This window comes from Ammodytes marinus, assembly GCF_949987685.1.
Source record: "Ammodytes marinus genome assembly, chromosome: 1".
NCBI classification, from domain to species: Eukaryota; Metazoa; Chordata; class Actinopteri; order Uranoscopiformes; family Ammodytidae; genus Ammodytes; species Ammodytes marinus.
The window spans coordinates 4,878,299-4,903,032 of NC_137230.1; the positions used below are offsets into that span (position 1 = coordinate 4,878,299).

The following is a 24,734-nucleotide window of genomic DNA, read 5'->3' on the forward strand; positions in this document are numbered from 1 at the left end:
CCTTTTTCGGACACAGACGATATATTTATTTTATAAATATTGTTAATGACACTTTATAATTATTGTTGTGTTCGTGTTATGTGTATTTGTACTTTGTGTCATACTTGTTTTTTTTGTTTGTTTTTTTTTGTTCGAAATAAAGACTGGCACTGTGTTCCAATACCCATACTTCCCTACTATTTAGTATGCCAGAAAAATAATAAGGATGTCCCAACTCATGAACGTCAATTGTAGTATGCTGAAAATACATTAATGCCCTACTAACTCCAATAGCATTTTGGAGTATTCGTCTTTATTCTTGACATTTCTCGACATAATGAAAAACAACTTCCTTATCTGATTTTTTCCCTCTCCTGTGACGCTAAAACTCTTCTGTACTTTAGTATGTAGTGCAGTAAAAAGAAAGAGTATGTGATTTGGAATGCAGGGTAAATGAAATCTGCTGTGTGTTCCCAGGTGGAGCGGGGCTTCAGGGCGGTTCATATCTCTGGGGTAGAGCTGCAGCACATGGGCCAGCAGACCATGGGACACTATCCAGTCCACTTCCATATGAACGGAGACGTGGACCAGAGGGGAGGCTACAACCCCCCCACCTCCGTCACAGACCTCTCCATCCACCACTCCTTCTCCCGCTGCCTCACCATCCACGGCTCCAACGGACTGCTGGTCAGTCAAGACTTTTTGCCTTTAAAGTTTAGAGGTGCACTATGTAACTTTGGGTGTGACAGAGAAGTTAACATTTTCTAAGGTATATTCTAATAACTGAATAAACAAACTTTCCTGACAGGAAAATTGGATCCTTGTAACACTGTTAGAAGTAAGAAAGCTACCTTAAAAATGTCACTGTTGCTGTTTACAGCGGCAGGGCCCACAGTTTTGTTTACAAGCATATTTGGGGGAGCAGCCCCAAAACCCCCGCCTGTGTAATGTGTCACCCCTCAATGTTGAAACTAAACCTACGCACTTGCTTCCAGGTAAAGGATGTGGTGGGCTATGACACGCTGGGCCACTGTTTCTTCACGGAGGATGGTCCAGAGGAGAGGAACACCTTTGACCACTGCCTGGGTCTGATGGTGCGGGCGGGGACCCTGCTGCCTTCGGACAGGGATGGAAAAATGTGCCGAGACATCAAAGACGGAGCGTTCCCAGGATACGTGGCCAACCCGCGCCAAGACTGCAGGTATAAAGACTCACGCCTACACTGAATGCTCTGGGTTAAAGGGATAATTCAATATCTTTGAAAGGTGGTTGTATTAGGCATAGTTATGGAGATGGCCAGTGCTGTCATCTTAAAAAAAGTTTGGGTGAGACGTCGCTGTAGCAGAGGGCAGCATTGTACTGTTGCTGAAGGGGGCCAGTCGAAAAAAAGATTTTTGCCACGCAGAAAAAATGCTTGCCTTAAAAAATTAATATTCCTTCAATGTAGGCTAAATGTAGGGATTTTCTTTCACTGCTGATTTGCACCTCATATAACCCCACTTCAAAAATACTGAACTATCCCTTTCAAAACTATACAGTGCCAGTACATGTATCTGCCAGGTTGTCTGCCTGATCTCAAAGTTGTCAAATAAACTGAATACATCTGGCTGAATTTTAATACTGACGCACAACACATAGAATGCTTCCATTTAAAGGAATAGTTTAGCAGCAACAGAGGTTTTTCTCTAGTTCTTCTCTGTTGAAAACGTGAAAATACCGAATGACCCTGTGATCATTGTGTCACCTTGAAGCCTGTCAAGGGGCATTTCAGGGTACAACATTTTTTTTTCTAACAATTTCCATAAGCACAGAGCCACAGAAAATCCACCTCAACTGGCTCCTTGTCTCCTCTCAATTTGATCAAAATCATTCCAACTCTGTTAAGTATTGCAGCAGCTGAAAAGGATCCTCATCCATCAAAATTATAGGAGGCATTTTCAGTTATCTGTGAAAATTTCAAAAGATCCGTTACACAACTATCACATAATATATATAAAAATAACAAATAAAAATGTAGAAAAAAAATTAAATAAAGGGCGTGCAAAGTGTGCATCTTCCACAGAAACACATCTACACCATATGAATAGATGATAGGGCCATGAACAGATAATGTTAACAGATGTTAATCTAATCTAGATTTGTTCTATTTTACCTCCCCTTGACTGACAAAACACACACACGCACACACACACACACACACACACACACACACACACACACACACACACACACACACACACACACACTCCTGGAATCAGCTGAACTCTTGCCAGTGATAGCTGCATTTCTGATATCCATCAAGGGATGAACACTATCATAAATCATATCATAAATCACAGAAAGAGGAGCTACTCACGGCTGCTGATCTTGGCACACACTCGTCTGTATTATCCCTGGTTAGTAATCCAGCGATTTTAATCTGGTAAACAAAAGCAAACAGGAGTTGATCTTTCAGTGCTGTGCTTGATAACGCTTGACTGATGTTTGCTGGTTACTGGTTTAACACTGTATGTATTTCCCCTGTACACTGTCTTCTAGATGAACAACAGTGTAGAGATAGTAGTCATCTTTTTATTCGTGCTAGGGAAACAACAAGTGCAAAGTGCAATGTCTTGGCTGCACGGACTTGTGTAGGAATCTACAAGTGCACCTGCTATTTTGGTTGATGAATGAGCCGTAGTGTGCAGAGTGCAAAAAGTACTTGGTGAAGCCTGAGTATTGATTGGACGTTGGTGTGTTGCCTAATAAACACATTGTCAGCAGAGTAACCATCACTGGTCTTATCGCTCTGAAACAGCTGTGCCAATCACCAAATGGAAAAGACGCTTCTTCAGGAGAAAATAAATCATATTATTAACCGTATCTGGATGTAATGTTGCAGAGAGCAGCACAATGTGAACACACAGCAGCACAGTGGCAGGCGGTTTGGTGGTTTTTAACAATTCAACCGTTAAATGACAACACAAATAAATAAATAAATAAATAAATAAATAAATAAATAAACGGTTTGGTAAAGCACTGTGTTTATCAGTCACCGGTCTAAGACCATGTCAGTCATAGTTTAAATGCATTTCATACATATTAGCCTCTAAGATTTGACAAAGGTGTGTTTGTTTCCAAATAAAAAGTAAATTGTCGGCATTTTGAGTTGGAAAGGAGACTTTATTGCATATAGGATTAATGAGTTCAGGTAAACTGATGTGTCCCCTCATAAACAATGCCTAGTTATAACCAACCTATCTGATTAGTTAGCAGCGGCTTAGTGCAATCTCCTGTGGTTTAATGAAGGTAAGAGCACCAAATGGCATTATGGCTCTCCGCTGTGCTGCCACATCTTAGAATCAGAGGATGCAGATTCATCAACATGTTTTTTTCTTTTACTATTCCTTAAGTATTAAGATGAAAAAGAAATTGCGCCATGTAGCACTTACATATGGCACTTTGTAGTTTGGTTTATTTGAAGCTATAGTACTTGCGGGATTCTTGTTGTTCTGAGTTTATACCTTCATGGTTGAATGCACTTAATGGAAGTCGCTTTGGATAAAAGCGTCAGCTAAATAAAATGTAATGTATTGATGATGATCTGGCCCTGAAAACATTATACAAATGCTTTGGTAGATGCAGGCAGACTGATTTACCTACGTCCTTTTAACCATATTAAACATTATGCATTTGTTCTGATTTAACTGCATCTGCTCGATAAAGAGTGTTTCGTTGAAGTAGTTTATTTAAAAGTTAACGGCTTTGGTGTGATTTCTGCACATACTGTATGCAGTGTTTTTCTTTGCCTTTGTCGATTAACTCAGAGTGACTGTCGTTGACATTTCTACAGAAACAAACAAGTCTATTCTCAGTGCAGCGTCTAACTTTCCACTGAAATGCCAACAGCTCTCCACGCGCTGCCTCATTTGAATAAATTCCCACCTGTTTACGCCTCTCCTTTCGTTTTAAATTCATTTCAACTGTCGGAACGCTTCTTGCACTATTAGTGCCGCCACAAAAATTGTTAGAATATTATACTAAAATGACAATATTAAAAAAAAAAAATAACCACTTGATTCTCTTACATTAACCTCAGACTATGTATCTCAGTACTTTCTTTGGAATTGCATAAAAAAATATATTTTAAAGTATGAACAGGTGGAATTTTTTATAACAAGCAAAACCTTATTCAGTGTTTATACTGACATCTTACTGTATGGTTTGAACCCTTTCTGTACTTGTGAGGACCCTCGTGGACAAAATATATTCCCTTGCCATATGGATGTTGGCCCGAAAAACAAATCTTAACCTCCAAATAGTCCTTTTTTACTAATAAGGACAGCCCAAAATGTCCTCACAATGCAGAAATGTCCTCACTATGACAGTTTAAAGAGCAACACAAACACACACACACTATCTGTCAGTTAGATGTATGTACGCCCCCCCCCCCCCCCCCCCCCCTACCCCAACACCTCCAGTTTGTTACAGAGGCATAAAGCATTAAGATGCCGTTCAGAATACAAAGCACTTCAATCCAGGTCAAATTACTTTTTCTTTTTTTTTTATCTCCACACTTTCACTGCCTTCAGCTGCGGAGCTTAAAGGCCAAGGTTAGGGGATGCATAATGGAACTGTCTCTGACTGATATGGAGTCACCCACCTGCTCTCCAACATGGAGGGGACTGGAAGGCTTTGCTCTTTATGTGTCGTTATCTTAGCCTCTTGACTTTTTATTCTTTTTATTTTACTTTAATCTCCTTTCCTCTGTCCTAATGTATCCAATTACAACATCCTGCTGATACACAATGCACTCCTCATACTCCTAATGAGGCCTTTTGTCCAATTTGTCTAGGTCAGCGTAGCCTAATGATTTCCAAATCTCAGTGTATTTATTACCGTGGTGGTTCAAAACTTCCAGTTTAATCAAACATGATTGCACTAACAATGTGTGTCCCCCCCCTCCCCACTGTATGATTTATGATGATTAATTTCCACTCATCGTTTCTATCCTCCCAAGTGGTTTCCTTCTGTCGCTTCCTCTGTCATTGTTGGATTGTGTATGTGTTGAATTTAAATGTTCACATGATAACAATACATTTTAGTCCCATTTTTGTGTGTGTGTGTGTGTGTGTGTGTGTGTGTGTGTGTGTGTGTTCTTGTGGAGAATGCTATAACCAAGACTAATTATCCATCCAATACATATCCTTAAGAGGAATCTCAACTTGCTCATGGCAGTTGTTGTTTATGTGTTTTGGTGCTGTTTGGCTCAATTGTATGTTTACATTGCAACCTAGCTTTCCTTCATCATTACATCTTTGCGCAGCTAAAACACATATATTGTGACCAATAGTTTTTGGACTGTCTGTCCAAACAAAATGATCTTGTTTGTTTTCTTGCTTTCTCCATGCTCACAATGCTCTTCTATGGTGTTTAATGTGACATGTTATATACAGGTACTTTTCCAGCATTCTTATTTGAGGCTTGTAAATAGTTTTTGTGTTATTGTGTGAGTGGTGACATATTCTAAAAAATATGGTAATTCCTTGGCAAAAAGAGGGACGGAAATGTTTCCATTCACACAAACAAGCATTTAAATTGTCCTTTGATAAAGCCCAGCAAGCCTGTTTCAGCACGTGATCTCAACAGAAGAATAGCTCACACACGTCTGCAGTCTTAAGACGAGACAACAATGCTGCTAACGGCAAAAGTCAATGGGTGTGCACTTGTCTGTTTGTGTTATAGAAGTTGAATTATGGGAACTCATTCAGATTGGATATGGTGATACAGCAGCACTTCAAATAACATTCAAAGCAGAATGTAGCTTAAAGTAAAAGATTGCCTAACACATTTGTATCTTTCAAACCTATTTGATCGTTTTTTTTAATCACCCCTTGCATGTATTTTATCTGTACGGACACTGTCCTGATTGCATCGATTAAAATGAAATAACGAACCAAAGAAAGAGGAAAAAATACCAATTTATCAATGTATCAATATTAGCACTTATGTTGTTTCTTTGCCTGGTGGCTTGGTGCCTATCCATTAAAACAAATAAGGTTTGAAATTAAAATTTACAAAGCATCTGGCTTTCACTCTGAACATTCAGGATATTGAAAAGATTTCCCCATGGCCAAGATGGGGACGCCATTTTGAAGAAACCACCTCTTTTCCAAATATGATATTGACATTGTGTAAAACCCCCAGCTTATACATTTGAATGACAAACTGATTTAAATGAGAGAGGTGTGCGATGCTCCTTGACTCGTGCCATGCACAACAAATCCAAACGTGTATCTTTATTGTTATTTGGCATACAAATTCTGCCAGTTCAAACATATACTGCCATATTTCAAGAAGCTGTGGTTAACCTGCAACAACAGCAGCAGGGTTAGGGAGGGTTTAAGAGAGAGGCAGGAGGAAACATACGCTGAGAAAAAGCAAGAGAGTAGAGTGCTGTCATGTGCTAAACTGCTGTGGAGCTAAACTGCATGTCTGCCATTTCCATTCATATTCATTAGCCTAAGCTGCTTTTTGTCAAATACCTTCAAATTAAACCATTTTTGAATTTGCACATTTATGAAAGATTTAAGAGAGATGTCTGTGCTGTAAGAAAAGGGCCATATAGCAAAAATGTCAATCAAATTTATACACAATAGGTTATCCACTTATTTATAAATGTGGAACGCCAAAGGGCGAGTTGCAGAAAATAAGCAAAAAGAGCTTATTCTAAGAGGGAGAGAGAAGTGACATGCAAAATGTCTGCTGTTGTTGCCAGTGTCCTGTTTTGTGGGCACACTTGCAAGCACTCGAAAGATGGCTAACATGGTTCAACTGTATGAACACAATGGAAGTGATGTGGCTTACTGTGTGCACCCATATGCTGTATACACAAAAAGCCCTATACTTGACTGAACTGCTGCATGCTAGTGTCTACTGTCTGACAGGCAGCAGTCAAAATATTGTGTAAAGTGAGGCTGAGGCTTTTGTCTTGAAAATGTCCAAGTCATTTAAAACCTATGGGAGAGGCTTTGAGGTGTGAAGATGAATCATGCTGGTATTGGGGGTGAATAATGCCAAGTGTCAGCTATAGGGGCACTAAACTGATCACTGGCATGTCTAGTGACGTGTGTGTGTGTGTGTGTGTGTGTGTGTGTGTGTGTGTGTGTGTGTGTGTGTGTGTGTGTGTGTGTGTGTGTGTGTGTGTGTGTGTGTGTGTGTGTGTGTGTGTGTGTGTGTGTGTGTGTGTGTGTGTGTGTGTGTGTGTGTGTGTGTGTGTGTGTGTGTGTGTGTGTGTGTGTGTGTGTGTGTGTGTAAGGTGATACACTATTTTCTCAGAAATGTTTGAATTAATGTGCAAATTTGCATCTCTTTAAAAAAAAATAGATGTTGGTTAAAGCCAGAGCATCTTTTGTTCATTTTTACAACAAGGTGTTTGCACATGTTTCTAAGAACAAAATGTATAAGAAATCACGCAATTAACAACATATGAACAAAGACTTTTGTAAAATCCTTCAGAATAGTGCCGAGAATGATTATGGAAAGTTGAAAAAAATGAAAAAAGAAAAATTATTTAAAAAAAAAACTGAATGTTGCGATAATGGCAGTTAAAGATTTTGTATAGGAGAAATATACAGACGCAAAAAGACAAATTATTGTCAAATAAACACCTTAATGTACATTTTGGACCTTCTATTTATACTTGTATGAAAGAAGACATGTTATGGAAGCAAAATAGACACACATCTCTAAATTGACCAGTGATTGAAAAAACAAATGTTTGTCCTCTGAATTGATTTGTGCCGTGCTTGAGATGATTTAATTTGCCTATTATTTATCCTATTTTACATAATGTAACTAATGCCTACCACACACTTTACTGTCACATTTAGGGTTAGGCACATCAACGGAGCCTCCTTATGAAAAAAAAACCAAGGATGAAACGGATATAGTAGCAAGAGGCCAAGATCAAGGCACATTGTTATGATGAAATAAATAAGTAAAGTAAAAGTATGTCCCGATTGTAGGCCTACTGCATGCTAAACTAGATTCTTCTTATGGTGGGCTATAAGTAGAATGAAAAAGAAAGAGTGGTGATTTGGAACGCAGGGTAAATTAGTTGGAGATATGGAGTTCCTCTTTCCCCCCAAAGCCAAATCCATGTTCCAGTGTCTGCAGCAGTATAACATCAGTTACAGACACTTTCAATTCTAAAGATTCAGTAGTGCCTGGAAGCCAACCAGAGTGGAATGTGTGACCTTTTACTCTAAACTGCTAAACTCTCAGTCTCTTCTACATCCTATTGTTCCATTCATCCCTTTCCATTACTTTTCATCTTGACAGCTTTCTCTAATGGCGGCAATCCAAATCACATCATGCGTACATCAGGGCTAATCAAACGTGGCTCTTATAAGGAGAGCAGAGGGTTGTCTGTTGGCCCCCTCGCTCTCCTTCCCATCTATACTCTGACAGAAAACACATGAAGAAGCCTGGAGGGACTTGCACATTGATTGGACCTGGCTTGGAGACCTTGATTACACCACTAGCTCATTCTCTCCCCTTTCTCACCCAAAAGCTGAGCTGTGTTGCAGGGGGTTGATGGGTAGCGCTGCAACGTATAGGTCCTTGTTAAGGCTGCAGAATTGAGAAAAGAGAGGCTGAGAGATAGGTAAAGATGTGGAAAGAGTAATGCTACTTTGCCACGATTTGTTTGAAAATGTGTTTGTCCCCCTTTCTTAAAGCTGGTAATGATAATATGATTATAGATACAATATATGACTTAGAGCTCCTTCTCAAGTAGGTTTCCCACAGTTGTCTTCGGCTTATTTATTCATTTATTTTGGGGGGTTATTATTGGAACTGCTGGAAAAATGATGCTGAAACAACACACGGGTTAAATCCAGATTGTTGTAGTCATTATTGTGCATGTGACAATTAAAAAAAAAAAAATCTCTCTCTGTGTAAAGCTGCACAGATGTTGATGCTAAGCTTCCAATTCCTTTAACCGATGACTGGTTATGTCCTAAATTCTTATTGTGTCTTTCTGTCGTCAGTCTGGTTGAACCGTTGCACGTACCCTGCGTTCAGAATCGCATACTCTTTCTTTTTACTATTCTACATACTACATCTGACGATAAAAAGAATCTAGTTAGGATGCAGTAGGCATATTATTGGGACATTCTTTAACTTATTTATTTCATCATAACATTGCGCCTTGATCTTGCCTCTTGCTTTTATATCCGTTGCATCCCCGTTTGTTTTCATATGGAGGCTCCGTCGATGTGACATCACTTAAGGTGCGCACTGGATTATGGGTCAGAATTGCCCAATTAGGATGCTGTTTTCACCACTAAAAAATTTGGCCGGATGTAGTAGGCATCCGGGTCTTTCTAACCATCCTAAATCTGGCCACAAGAATCGGGACATACTAAATCTTTTTTCTACCATACCAAATAGTAGAAAGTATGCAATTCAGAACGCAGGGAGTGTTTTGTTCTCATGTACAAAGCATTACCTTTGCACACCATTCATTCATACAAAATACCATCAGTTTGTAGTTAAAAGAAGTGAAGATGATACAGCCTGATGGACTTTACAGCTCTGGAAAAAAATTAAGAGACCACTCCAAATGTTCAGTATCTCTCGTTTTACTCATTTATAGGCATATGTTTGAGTAGAATGAACATTTTGGTTTTATAATATAAACTACTGACAACATATTTTCCATTAAGTTATGTAGAGATGAAGATCTAAGAAAAATCCAGACTGGTCTCTTAATTTTGTTCTGGAGCTGTAGTTATTAAAATAGACAGCCAAAAAATAATCTGCTGCCATATCAATCATAAACTAGCTACACATGGGTTATTTCAATATGCTTGTAAATCACACGTAACGTAACCTCAAAACAATATGCCTTATGATCGTAAATGAAATTCTACTCACTAGCTTTAGTTCAGCATCTTGTGGCCTCCGTCGGGAAAATTAATTACTGGCTTTGTTGCTATGGAATTATATGACAAAGGATGATATGACGGTTTAACACACACTGTTTCACACTGTGTTAAGAAAGGTGATGTATAAATGAAAACATATCAAATGTAACACATGAGCCAGCAGCTCTATTTACTGATACAGACTTCTGTTGCTGAAAAGCCTTAGAAAAAGCACAATGGACCTTTTGATAACTATATCATTCACATGAACAACAAGGAACATCTCTGCTGAGCTCTTAACAACTGAAGGAAAAAACAGCCAAAGAAAATCAAATCAAACCGGTTAAACACATTTAGCTTCTGGTGGATACTTGAGCCGATGTGACAGAGCCGTGGCTATAGAATGCAACGCAGCCACACAACCTTGTATAGTCTCCTTTGTTATTTATTGACAGCTTTAAAAAACGGCTAATAGTTCAGTGCTGTTCTTGATTTACCACTGCATCACTCCACAGCCAGTCCAATAACCAATCTCTTCTTTTCTCTTTTTTCCCCCACCGCTTTTCAACAATCTCTCCTTATAGCGCAACTTCCACTTTCTGGATCGCCAACCCCAATAACAACATCATCAACTGTGCTGCTGCAGGCTCAGAAGTGAGTCACCACCCCCCACCACACACACACACGCACGCACGCACACACACACACACACACACACACACACACACACACACACACACACACACACACACACACACACACACACACACACACACACACACACACACAAACACCTCTAGGTGGACCTCTGTCTCGTAACCACGTTGCCAGGTCAGATTAATGGCTGTGTACCTTTTTAACTTCAGAAGCAGAAGCAGACAACAGACAGAGGTATAACAGCGGGCGCGCTTTCACTATGATAGAGTGCCAATTATGATTAGACTTCCGGGATTTCACAAGGATACGTTCGAGTGGAATGGAGTCTCATTCATCCACGCCAATGTAATAAGTATTCTCATTTACATACCTGCGGAGAACAACACAAAAAAACAAGACAGGCTGCCATGCATAGTGGCAAAGTAGGGAATGTGCTGTGCTCATGTATTACCGTTAATGGGTTTCCTTTTATGTTCTACATCCAAGGTAATTAAAAAAAACACTTGGTCTTGACTGCCTTTTTTTTCTTTGTGTGTGTGTGTGTGTGTGTGTGTGTGTGTGTGTGTGTGTGTGTGTGTGTGTGTGTGTGTGTGTGTGTGATCCCTTAGGAAACTGGTTTCTGGTTCATCTTCCACCATGTGCCCACCGGTCCCTCAGAGGGGCTGTACACCCCTGGGCACACTGAACACACACCTATGGGCCTATTCACCAACAACAGAGCCCATTCCAACTACAGGGTGAGTCTGGTGATGGGGTGGGAAGAGGAGATACATTACAAACCCTGAATCATAGGCACCACAACACTGTTGCAATCGGCAAAAGCCAATTCCATTCACCTATAGGCAGGTTGGTTTTTAAAGGTTGAGGGGAGTGTGTTTGAATGCATCATAGTGTCAGTTTGTTTCACGTCGTACTAGCACATTTATCTTTTCTAATGATGTTCTGATTCGTTTTGGGTGCTAATGGTGTAATACTTAAAAAAAACTATAATATCGTGAGCCATGTATTGTGATGGGTATCGTATCATGAAGTCCTTGCCAATACACAGCCTTTGTTTGGGAACTAATACAGCATTATGATGAATTTGAAACATCATTACGTCTTTTTTTGTTTTAAAGGAATCTGTAATTTATCCTTGTATAGTTTGAATATTTTAAAACGCTTCGGCGCTCACATAGACCTCAGGGGAAAGAAATGCAAGATTTCTTGTTATTCCTTGTTACCTGCTGAGTAACAAAAGAAAAAACAAAATGGAAGGCCAGACAACAGAGCCAGATGAGAAGATGAGGAGATGGAGAGGACAGGAGAGAGTGTGAAGGAGCCTGAGGCAGCAAGTATACAGAGATTTATGAGGCGCTTGGTGGAGAGAGAAAGTGTTGTTGTTATCTCCCTGCTTTCTCTGCCCCCAAACATGTCCCCTTTCTCCACCCCACTCGTACCCGCTTCACTTTTAATTTGGATCATCCTAATGGGAGTGTATGTCATGTCAGCTGCCTCTCCCCGGGATGTTTGTTGAGAGGAGAGGTTGTGTCAGGGCAGCAGCTATACACAGTAGGCACGGTCTTTGTTTTGAACAGATTACTGGCTGAGGATGGTATTATTTTAATGAGACTATTTTTTCTTTATTTTAAGTTAAAAAGCAACATTGTGTTTTTAGAGTTCAACTGGAGGGGGAGCTTGTTTGTTAGCTTTGGTAGTGATGTCAGTGATCTATCCAAGTTAGATCTAAATGGACTGTGTAATGTGGAAGTTGCTGCTTGTTAGTGCCAAGCATACCTAGATTCATATCCAAAACTCCCCTGCTCTTTTGCAGCCCGCAGTGTCTTTTAAAGCTCACTATTTTACTTCTCCAGATTGCACATTGACTAGATGGTTGCCTCCCAATAACTTGCAAAGCTATTCCACCAAATAAAACCTGGCTGACAAAAAAACATACCCTGCATTCCAATCCCCATACTTCCCTACTAATCAGTATGCCAGAAAAGGATGCACGTCAATTGTAGTATGCTGAAAATACATATATTCCCCACTAACTCCAATATAATTTTGGAGTATTCGTCTTTATTTTTGACATTTCTCGACATTATGAAAACAAATCTTCCTCATCTGATTTTTTTTTCTCTCCTGTGGCCCTAAAACTCTTCTGTACTTTAGTATGTAGTGTAGTAAAAAGAAAGAGTATGTGATCTGGAACACAGGGATAGGAGCAAAGTGGACCTGCTCACTGTGAACCCAAACAGTAGCAGGGGTTGATACGTCAATTCATAAATGGGTCTGTAACTGACCCTTCACTATACCCCTGTACTGTTGCTACTCCTGCCATCTCTAGCACACAGCACCAAATCTTCTACACTTTCCAATGATACCAGTGTCATATTAAGTAGGGGAGAACGGGGTAATTTGTCTCAAGGGTTGGTTGTCACAATCGTTATATCTCGGAACCAGAAGGCGCTGTCTGTGAAATTTTGGTATGTAAATATCCAGAATTGGGATAAGAGGTCACCTACATAGTCTTCCTTGGAGTTAGACTGCTGAATTTGAGGTGAGAGGACTGTTTGTGTTTTTCATGTCAAATTGAAAATATTTAGCTCATCAGTATTTTTCTTCTAGGCTTTTACAGAATGGGTTTATAACAAAACACTTGTTACCCATACAAAGTGTGAAGGGTAAACTATAGTTTAGATTGTGGTTAGCAAGCTAATTAGTTGTCAGATGGTTGTTGGCATTGATGCTAGCAAAAAATTCAAGTTGGGGTTGGTCGTCACATTTTTGGGGGGGTTGGTTGTCACAAGTTATCCAAAGGCTACAGCCAGAAAAGGAACCCAATAACTAAATAAATTGTCAAGCTGTATCCTCACTGACACCCCAGAGAAGGAAAGAATAGAGCAGGAAAAGGCAGCTAGCATGAAAAGGAAAAAAGGGCAACAAAATCAAAACAACCCAGTGCATCCCAAACTAGACCAGCTGCCAAGGCTACAGTAAGTTATATAGGCCTATTTGTCAACTTGACAATGCAATTGCATTTTCAAATTTAGTTCTACTTTCTTTCCTTCTTTTTAAGATTATTCCCATTAAGATAACATTGTGACAAACAACCCCATAGTGTATGACAACCGATCCCTTAATGGGGTTGATTGTCATAATGTGTTAGGGTGTCTTTGATGATTCATTTCGTCTTTATTACAATAAGATAGAAAAAGTGAGGGGTACACATTTCAAGCCAACACTTTAAGCTTCAATGTAGTGTAGGAATGACTATCGAAAGATGTTTAGGTGATGAGCAATTCTCAGTAGAGTAAAAAGTGTGCCTACTTACCCCGTTCTCCCCTACTTGTATCTTCTTGCAAGGTCATGACAGGATTTTGTAGTTGCATAGCTTACTTTCATCTATATAGATGATGATGTTCATATCATCTTCCTGGATATATACAGTTACATAGTTTGGTATTTGTATATATTTTTGAATCAGTGTCAGCATCATCATTTGCTGTACAGATTGAAGCTTCGGGGTTACTAAGCACTTGAAAAGTAGATTTGATTTGACTTGATTTCAGCCGACTGATGTCGATTTTTGTGGAAATGACAACGGTCCCTGAGCTAATTTATTTAGCTGTAGCTAGCTAACTTTTGTGAATTGAATTCAAGTTGGTTAAACTACATGTCGTGCTGTCTCTTCATTGTTTCCAGCTGTCTCGTTTCATACAAAGACACCTGGTGAGACTCAGGGGATGGCTACTACATACTGTACAGTACATACTATCTTGCCAATTCTGAGCCATCTGCTTTTGCAATTAAAACTTCCAGGTCACAGACAAAAGAAATACATGTAAAAAAAATAAAATTAATTGATTAATTCAAAATAATGAATAAAAAATAAAATATCACAATATCAAAAAGGCAATATAGTTTAGTTTAACCAAGCATGACAATTATGATCTATCTATGACACAGGGTTGACCCTCTCCGCACCATTGTTGTCAAAGATCCATTTATCAAATCTACCACAAACACTGTCAGGGCCACAAAACGTAGGAGATTCACTAAGACGGATGATGTGAATGAGAGCAGCTGCAGCTGATTTAACATGAATGCCCATGCTGTTGAGTAAGAGCTCATGCTGGGCTGTTTAAAATGTGTCTGGCAAGAACCACAAATGAAGTTTTGCTACTAAGCCTGATTTTATTTGTTGAAGAAGCCAATAAAAAATGTTAACAACTAGAATTATGCACTCATTCTCAACAAGGGGGGAGGACATACCACTAAAATAATGTGTTTAAGCTCAGCTTGAGTTGGAAGCCTTTAGAGTATTTTCATATTCATGGTTTTGTTATAGCACAATACCACATAGAAAAACAGTTTGACTTGTACAAATCAACCCTTGAGCGTCTTTGACAATGACACAACATTACCATTATCATTATCTTTTGTGATCAATGTATTGTACTGCGTGACAGTTGTAAAATGATCTCTTCCAGGCTGGAATGATCCTTGATAATGGAGTGAAGACCACCGAGGCAAACGACAAGGACAAGAGACCCTTCGGCTCTCTGGTTGGAGCCAGGTCAGACTTCTCAGCTCTGTTAATCTACTGACTCCAAACGCACACACACACACACACACACACACACACACACACACACACACACACACACACACACACACACACACACACACACACACACACACACACACACACACACACACACACACACACACACACACACATACACATACATACATACATACATACATACATACATACATACATACATACATACATACATACATACATACATACATACACTAACGAATAAAGAAACAAACACACAGACACAAATAATGGGTGTGTGTGTGCGTGTGTGCGTGCGTGCGTGCGTGCATGCTTGCATGTTTGTTTAGCACACACCACACACACACACACATACACACACACACACAAACATCCTGTATGACAAGCTGAAGTCACATCACACCCAGTATAACTCAGCATGACGCATTGACAGTCTGTAAAGGTCATGCTACCTGTTGACCGGTAGAATTTAGAAACCAGCACAGGACTGTCACTTTACATCTAGCTCAGGTAGAAGGGACTTTACTTACAATGCAATCAGCTTGAGCAGGGCTGGACTGGGACAAAAAATCGGCCCTGGCATTTTGGACCCAGACCGGCCCACCACAATTGATCAACCGCCCACCGGAACCCATTTATCACGGTCCCTTAAAGAAGACTGTTCTATTGAATTAAATTAAAATGTTGGTTTATTTTGAACAAGTGTAAAGACATATAATACAATAATATTTACAAAATATTATAGTAGCTATAATATTCTGTTGTGGGTGGTGCTCGGAAAATGCCTCTAACATAGCATAGGACCGTGGAATCAACACCCTCCTGCTCCTCTCTCTCGCTCGACAGACTCTGTAGATGGTGTCTCAACCTGTTTCATGAATGAGGAGAGACACACAATTGATTGAGGTTTTAAGGATGTATCAGTTAAAGAGGTGGAAAGATGCATTACAATTTATAGAGACTGCTTGAGTAGAGGTGCAGAATAGCGTACCCGTCTCAGTTAGTTAGTGGAGAAAGACCTTACTGTATGTGTCATCCTGACCTCACCATTTGAGTATGAATCCACCCTATCCTCCACCACTCCCTCTAACAGTTCACTGATGCTCTCCACAGTGCAGACAACTTGTCATTCTCACAAAGCTTTCTCACACATTGCCTCGTCTGAGAAAAAGGTCACGAGCATCACGTCATATAAAGTGCTCCGTTATTCTATTGCTACTGAAAGTATATGAACAAAATATTCAACGACAAGTCAACAAAATAATTTTACATCATATCAATCTCAATTTATTATACAATTTTGTGTACCCTTGTCTTCAGTAGCCGTTCAGTGTATTGCATTCAGTAACGCTTGTGTATTACCAGTGGAATGTGCCTTTCCAGTGGTGGATTCAAACTGCATGCTCGTGAAAGGGCGGAAATAAAGACAACTCCTTAGGTGCAGTCCAAGTCATGGCAGCTCCGAGATTGAGACAAGACAGACAAAGTGGGGTCATACAAGTGCTATATAATGCAACAGTCTTCATACCGTTTTCCGTAGTTTGGTACAATCAAATACTAATGAGTTCACTTAACCAATATTGACTTATGGATACTACATTTCATAAATTATAAATATAAAGACATGACATGAAGAGATGCAGCAGTTACATTATTATGACATTTTGCAGAAATGAGTGAAGCTGCTGCTTGACTGACGGGATTTTATATGGGAACATAAATCATTAGTGCTTATAACGGATTCTTACTGTGTCCTGAGTTATGAACTACAGACTTATTCTTTATCATAATAACAATTGTTATGTTGACTTGGCCATATAGATTTGGTTAGATAGTAATAGTAATGGTTCTAAATACCTATTAATGATTGCACAGGTATATCTAACTAAATGTTGCCACATTTCTAAGAAAAAAAGATACAATTATATAAGGAATAAAATAAATCTTGCATACTGTTTCCACACAAAATTCAGAGTCAGCAAGCTTTATAAATGAATGTACAGTATATGCAATGAGCAAATTAATTAGTTTGCTATTTTAAGGCATTTTTAATATAACCTTAAAATACAGTATAAAATGAACCGTATAAATGAGACGTTTCCACAATATTAGCCATCCCCAGCCTCTAGGCCAATTCAACAGATGGTGGCAATGCGACAAGAAAGGCGCGATCAATCACCCACTTTTATACGCATACTTTCATTTGTGCTGTAACCATCACACACAAAGGGGGCACATCATGCATTAAGCAGGAAAGCTAAATCGTTAAACCACATCAGGCTAATCTTTGTTTTTGTTTATGTTTATGAAAAGTGAAATTAATCCTTTTAGCATTTATGTCGTACTTCAAATTTAAAAGTTAATTATACTTTTCAAGGTTTGTTTTGTTATTGAGAGGATGGAATGCAGTGTGCCTTTTTTTAAATAATTTAATAATTTTTTGGGATTAACTTGATGATAATGGCATGTTCTCCTATAGTGAGATGCAAAGAGATCCTGCATTTTATGAAATACAGAAGACAGCATTCACTCACACTGTGTGTTCAGTTTTACAGTGTTGGACACATGAGTGATCTACAGCTGCGTCTCAAAAATTTGAATATCATGAAGTGAAATATTTCAAGCCTTTTATTTCTGTAAATGTTTACATGGGAAACCGAAATCCAGTATCTCAAAAATATTAAAATATTCCTCTGTTGATTGGCATCAAAATATAGGATATATGAAGTTTACAGTTTTGAATTAAGTTAAAGAAAAATAAACAAGGTGCAGGTCTTCTTTATTTAAAAGAAGACCTTATTCATTTTTTCTTTAAATTGTATTTGATTAATCCTCTTGGCCAAGTTTTTGGGGCTTCTGTTTAAACTGATTTGCCAGTTGCTCTCCTTCTGTTGCATTTTAGACACAATAGCCATAGAACAAGAGTTTGTTGATGCACACATTATACAACACAGTTCCAGAGGAGTTTTGCAGCCCTTAATAATATATATACAATTAGTGAAATAATCAAATGCTAACACTTCCTCCTGTCTCTATGCTTGTGCTGCTGTTTCATTGTGTAGGTACAGCCCCCACCAGGATGCTGACCCCTTTAAGCCCAGAGTGCCTGCTCTGATCCACCACTTTGTGGCCTATAAGAACCAGGACCACGGGGCCTGGCTGAGAGGAGGGGATGTCTGGCTGGATGACTGCCAGTGAGTACTACACATATGCACCAGTCCAATACAGCAATACTTTGAACAAGTACTGTAAATGAGTGAGTGAGCATTTGTTTATGTGAATGAAGTGTGGCACCCCACAGTGCACCTGAAGATAGTTGAATATTCTCATGCACGTTAGGCAGCGCATGACGTTTCCCTGCACATTTGATTACAGAGATAAAAGTGAGAAATTGGTCTCTATCTAATTATAACTTTTTATCTCCTTTAGACTGTGTGTGTGTGTGTGTGTGTGTGTGTGTGTGCGTGTGTGTGTGTGTGTGTGTGTGTGTGTGTGTGTGCGTACGTGCGTGTGTTCCCTGGAGACCTCGACTGTTGCTGTGCTCATAAAAATAATATTCTCTCCTTCTTGTTTAGATTTGCCGATAATGGCATTGGCCTCACTCTGGCAAGGTAAGACACCCCCCTATCAATTCACTGTTCATATTTCTATGGATAGAATAATGACCATCTACACCCCTCCCCTCTTCCATTCTCTCTCTCTCTCTTTCTCTCTGTCTGTGTCAGTAATTGGAAAACACCTTATATGGAGTGTGCTTAAGATGCACTGGGAAACACAGCATTTTGATGCTGTGTGAAAAGTAATTTTGGGGGGTGAGATGGCACCAGAGGTGGGAATTGGTGAGGAGTTTTTATCTGACTGTACAGAGCAGGGTGTCTAGGGGGCTTTAATCTACACCCACACAACGTTTTAAAGGGATTGTCCCACAAAATGGAGCCTTTCAAACTGTGTAAAATACAACAGAGCATTCATTTTTGCCAGCTTGGTATTTTAGTGTGTACAGGGTCAACATCACTTTCAAATGATCACCTAAGGGTGCCACACTAGTTAAAATGACATTTATTCAACGTTCATTTGGTATTTGATTACAGCCCCCATACAGAGCACAGTTATTTACAGCAGATGATGTTACGGTGGTTAAAACAAAAACATAGGGTAAATTGCTTGATGCCTCCCGGAGTGAACTGAACTTCAACGTTTAGTGAGCCCCTACATTGACCATGATAATACCATTCCAATAAAGGTAATACAGATGTTGATTAAAAAAAAAAAAATTAGATTAGATTAGATTAGATTGTATTTTATTACCAACATTTCTGAACAGGCCTTTTGTATCATATTCCAATTCAAGGTCATGGCAGGATGTGTAGTATCATAGATGACTTTCATTTCTATAGAAAAATCAACTGTGTGGTCACATCAACTTCCTGGATTAATATATATGTTGTACCCATTTCTATCATCAGTTCTTTAGATTATCTTAAAATGTATTGTAGTTCTTAGCCCGAAGATCCCAGGAGACACACAACCTTTTCTCTCTGGATCCATCTGCTATACTTGTCTGATAGCCTCTGTGGAAGTATGTAGAGTTCCATAAAGTGAACTAACAATGTTGCAGTTCATATACAAGAAATGAATGAATGTTCAAAACTTACAGAAAATCACAGGTCAACCTTAGAAAAGATAAAACTTACAATAGCTTTTGGAATTAAAGGTGGTCATGTGTTGAGGGGTAGGACTAGATGTGTTTTTTTTTAACTTTCTCCTACACCCTTTCGAGCATGTAGATTAGAAGGTGTGTCTGTTTTTTATTTATTCATCTATTACTATTTAAAAGATAATAATTTTTATTGCTTGCATGTTCGAAATAAAGACAATCAATCAATCAATGTGTCTCAAATTCCAGCCTTAATGACCTTGTATCGCTGTGTAATGTCCCACCGGCTCGAGGCAGCACAACATATTGGGCTGACCCCCCCGCACTGCTTTCAGCCATTATTGCGTGACAAGTGTGCTTAGGTTGTGAGTAAAACTAAGCAGTCTTAAGTTTTTGTTTCATTATGAGGTTAAGGCACTGTAGCAATACACTCCCATTTCCCCTCTAGAATAACACAACTTGCACCAAACTGCAATGTATGTTGGTGTAGAAACATCTCTGTCTATCGGGAGGTGATGTGTAGTTATACTAGCAAATAGTAAAATGACTTCTACATGAGGGTACATAGATCTTAAATTGATTAATAAAAAAAAAAACATGTATCGGCCAAAAACCAGAAACATTTTTAGGGGGTGGTCCCTGTTAGTGTGTTTAACAATTTCTCATGTAGAATATTGCTGTTCCAGACCTTAGAGCTTCTGTGAGAAACTCTCTCTGTCCATACGTCAGCGTGAAGGAGATGGCCTTCCTTTTTCTGTTACACTATAACATTTAAGGTGTGCCCAAACTAAAAAAAACTTCTTCATGTCTCTAATGTAATTTAAAAAAAAGTATTTTCTTTGATTACATTTGTTCTGGGTGTAATACAGAGCAAATCAATAACTTATTATCTTTTAGGAAATATCAGTTTTGGATATCTTAAAAAAATAAAATTAAAAGCACAGCTGATAAGATGTGCTTGAAGGGTTCTCCAGTTTTTTATATAACAAAACTCAAACTGAGGCCTTGTCATGAATCTGATTTTCTCAGACTTGAAGGGTAAAATTATTTCGATTTTTACATTTGTTTTGATGATGAAACACTGATATGGAACATCAAACTATGTTGGTTTCACCTGTTAATACTGAGCGTGAGAAATGAATGGTTGAAGACCTGTCATGTAATAGTTGTCAAGGTTCTGTGATTCTGTATTGTGGAACATGAAATGAATAGCAGCAAAGGAAGTTTAATAGTTGTACACACACACACACACACACACACACACACACGTGTCACCAATTCATCTCACAGAGAGGCCAAGGTTGATGTAAAATCCTTCTCATAACCCTTCAGCTTAATAAATTCCTTACCTACTCCGAAATTTGAACTTGTTGTTCCCAGTTAAATGTTATAAAAATAAGAACATAAAACTAAACTAGTAAACACAGCAACACACACACACACACACACACACGTATGTAAACAGATATTCTTCCTATATCCTTCCTTGTGTTGTGAACCTTCTCACTTATTCCCTCCTTTTCCTTATGTATGTCTGTATGTATGTTTTTAGTTTTGTTCCCCATGAACTCTCATTGCACAGTAATATATGTATTGACTTTTTCCTGGCTTGACTTTATTATTCACACCACTGCATTTGACAGTGATGCTATTTGGAACAGAAATAACACACAGATCATTAACCCTGCCGTGTTTTGTAATTTGGTGGAGTAATATGTACTCTGCCTCAGATGCTAGCACTTCTAACTGTTCCAACTCTCCCTGTGTGTGTGTGTGTGTGTTTATGTTGTGTGTGTGTAATGTGCAGTGGAGGGACGTTCCCAGATGATGACGGCTCTCGTCAGCAGGTGAAGAACTCTCTGTTTGTGGGTGAAAGTGATAACCGTGGGATGCCCATCCCCGACAACCGGATCTGGGGCCACGGAGGTTCTGACCCGGCCGGCAGAACCCTGCCCCGGGGCATGTAAGTCCTGATCGCAGTCTACTCTAGCCCTGCGTTCCAAATCACATATTTTCTCTTTTTACTATAATACATACTAAAGTACAAAAGAGTTCTAGGGCCACAGGAGAGAATTATTTTTTTCATTATGTCGAGAAATGCCAAGAATAAAGAAGAATAGTGCAAAATGCTATTGGAGTTAGTGGGGTCTCTAGGTATTTTTGGCATACTGCAATTGACGTGCATTTATTGGGACATCCTACATCTTTTTCTGGCATACTAAGAAGTATGGAAGTATGGGTATCTCACTGTTTTGGTCTCACAGCCCCTCCACACTCCACTTTCACCAACAGTGTTGATACTTTAGCGGCATCAGGGGCTAAAATAATCAACCAACCATTGTGTTCAAAGAATTTGAATAGAGTATATGAGTGTGATTTCATTCACACCAATATCTTCACTATGTGTGTATGTTTAAATAGGCTGTGTCATATTTAAAGTTAAAGAGTTATTCAATGTGCAGCTGTCACATTAGAAATACATAGTCAACAATGAGATGTATCGATTGCTTAAATATATTATTTAACACATTTATACAAATATATATACGATATATCTCGCCTAATTTTTTTCTAATTATTAATAGAATCTTATCTCATCTTTCGTTACTAGTTAACCGATGGAGAATCCAACTCCACTGGATTTTAGAAAATGGTCAATACAGCAGGGTCCAGGCAGTCAGTCAAACACACACACATTCAGAAGATGCCAAACCTGTATAATGACAACATCATGTGCAAAGGGAACTGAATAATTATTTTAGAGTAAAAAAACACAGTTTATTTGTTACCTTGACATCCACATATTTTTCAAACTAAATTATCAAGATTATAATTCATACTAGACAGCAATGTGCTATGCTTTAACAGGCAAATCAAAAAAGCTACATTTAAACAGCCAACCTTCAAGGGTACTGGGCTTCAGTGTTTGCTATAGAAAAGTATCTAGTGGTGCTCATTCACTAAGAATTACTGAAAACTGCCATTAAGAAACCGATCCCAAATGGGAAAAAAAATATTTTTGCCAAATACATCTACACTGCTTTTGTGTGATGCTATAGGCTATATGTAAGCTATTTGTGTGGATCATGCTAAGCATAGCATGATGGAGAGCAGTGGAGAAATGCGACAGAAGTGGCTCAATAACCTGTGAACATTCCCCCTGCCACAGAAACAAGTAATCCTTCAGAAGTGACACGTATTCAATCTGACCTCAGCTGCAGTTCAGCATGAAAGAGCAAGCAAAGTGAGAACTTTTGACAGCAACTTGTCAAGCCTAAGTGTTCCAATACCCCCAAGACTAGATTTTGGGTGGAGTACCACTTTAGTAGACGCTGGTATGTGTGAGAGCCAGACTTGGTATGCTAGAAATCAGTCTGGTTGCCCCGGCTCCACTTGGCAGAGTGGAGAAGGAATGTCCCAACAGGCAGTATTATTAATCGGATATTCATTTATTGTTTGGGGGAAAAGTTCACATAAAGCATAAAGCACTGCTGTCTGGAGCCTTCATCTTTCAGCCTGACATTCTTTTGATGCAATTGTATGAACTTTGGGGACACCGTTGCACAAGGGCTCTCATGCAGCGCAGTGTTGAACAATTGATTTAGGCCTCTGGATATGGGAAAGACTTTCATCAGCAAACGTGGCAGCCCCACAAGCCCCCCCACCCCCGACCGAGGCCAGTTGTTATTTATGATCGTGGGCTGTATAGATACATTTGACTTGATATGACTGCTGTGGCAGGAAGTTAGCTGTACACAGACACAGACACACAAACACACACACACACAGACACTTTTTTTTTCCCAGTTCCAAAAACACCAGAATGTTAATTGTGGTAAATAGTCTGCTCTTCTTTTCACTGCGTCACCGCTTGAACTTTATCAGGCAGAATGGTCATGTTGTCCATACTGTATGTGTGCAAAACAGACACTTCCTTTTTCCAATTCAAGTTAGTAACCTCAGTTAGTAACTTTGATTGTCATGAAAATAATCAAATCCAGTTCATTTGCAAATTAATCAAGGAAGAAGGTATTTAAAGTTGGAAGTTGATTTAAATCTCATTTTTAAAGGTCATATATTATGCTAAATGCACTTTATAAATGTGTTCTAACATATCCATGGGGCCACGGTGTGCCTAGAGACTGCCAAAATATTTAAAAAAATAACAATCTCTCCTTTTCTCACTGTCCCCCTTTCTGAAACCCCCACCCCTCCCCCCCAATATACTCCAGTCAGAATTCTCGCCGACTATTACGGAATAGTCGGCACAGTCACATCCTCATATTTTCTTTATATGTCCATGCTTCCGATGCTCCCCCCCCCCCACATTAGTAACCAGAAATGTCCACCGTGCAGTAGTCTATGATAACCCCACCCCCCCCCATTTCTTATTGGTCCACGGCCCCGAGATCCCGTGCCCGAGATCCCATGAGATCTTCTTGAAAATTTTCCGAGGAACAGCCATGTTGCTTTCCCCGCTAAGCGACAAGATGCCCATAGTACAGCCTGAATGTTACATACACCAACACAGAATGCTTTTGCTCATACTCCACTAATTTATCTTACCCACAGCAGTCTATGCCTCGTTTTTAATAACACAACGGATAGGAAGCTACTTGTGGGTTTTTGCAAACAGTGAAACTGAAAGAAATGTTTTTATTGGTATTTTTGCCTGACTGGTGTATAGCTATTTAGCTTTGGGACAAGCATTCAGCTTTTGCTCATAAAAACATAATTCTTTTACCCACACCAGTCTGGAAATACCTCGTTTTTAACAGGACAAAGAATTGTAACTTAATAGTGTGGAAGTCAATTTTGAAAATATTTTTTTCACCGATTTGTGTGGTATTTTTAGCCGGTAGCTCACGGGCTAGCTTCGAGACAAGCACTGAGATTTTGGTCATAAAAACATAATTATTTTACCCACACCAGTCTGGAAATGCCTCGTTTTTAACAGGAC

At 39.2% G+C, this 24,734-nt stretch overlaps 1 protein-coding gene across 1 annotated transcript in view; it reads left to right on the plus strand.

Moving 5' to 3' along the window:
• Positions 1 to 24,734, plus strand: part of cemip (cell migration inducing hyaluronidase 1) — a 164,650-nt gene that overhangs the window by 124,526 nt on the left and 15,390 nt on the right. The window contains exons 13-20 of the mRNA XM_080030895.1: positions 457 to 666; positions 975 to 1,180; positions 10,475 to 10,544; positions 11,156 to 11,284; positions 15,023 to 15,108; positions 18,180 to 18,311; positions 18,693 to 18,728; positions 21,582 to 21,737. Coding sequence (XP_079887021.1) covers positions 457 to 666; positions 975 to 1,180; positions 10,475 to 10,544; positions 11,156 to 11,284; positions 15,023 to 15,108; positions 18,180 to 18,311; positions 18,693 to 18,728; positions 21,582 to 21,737 — 1,025 coding nt within the window. The remainder of the gene's footprint in view (positions 1 to 456; positions 667 to 974; positions 1,181 to 10,474; positions 10,545 to 11,155; positions 11,285 to 15,022; positions 15,109 to 18,179; positions 18,312 to 18,692; positions 18,729 to 21,581; positions 21,738 to 24,734) is intronic.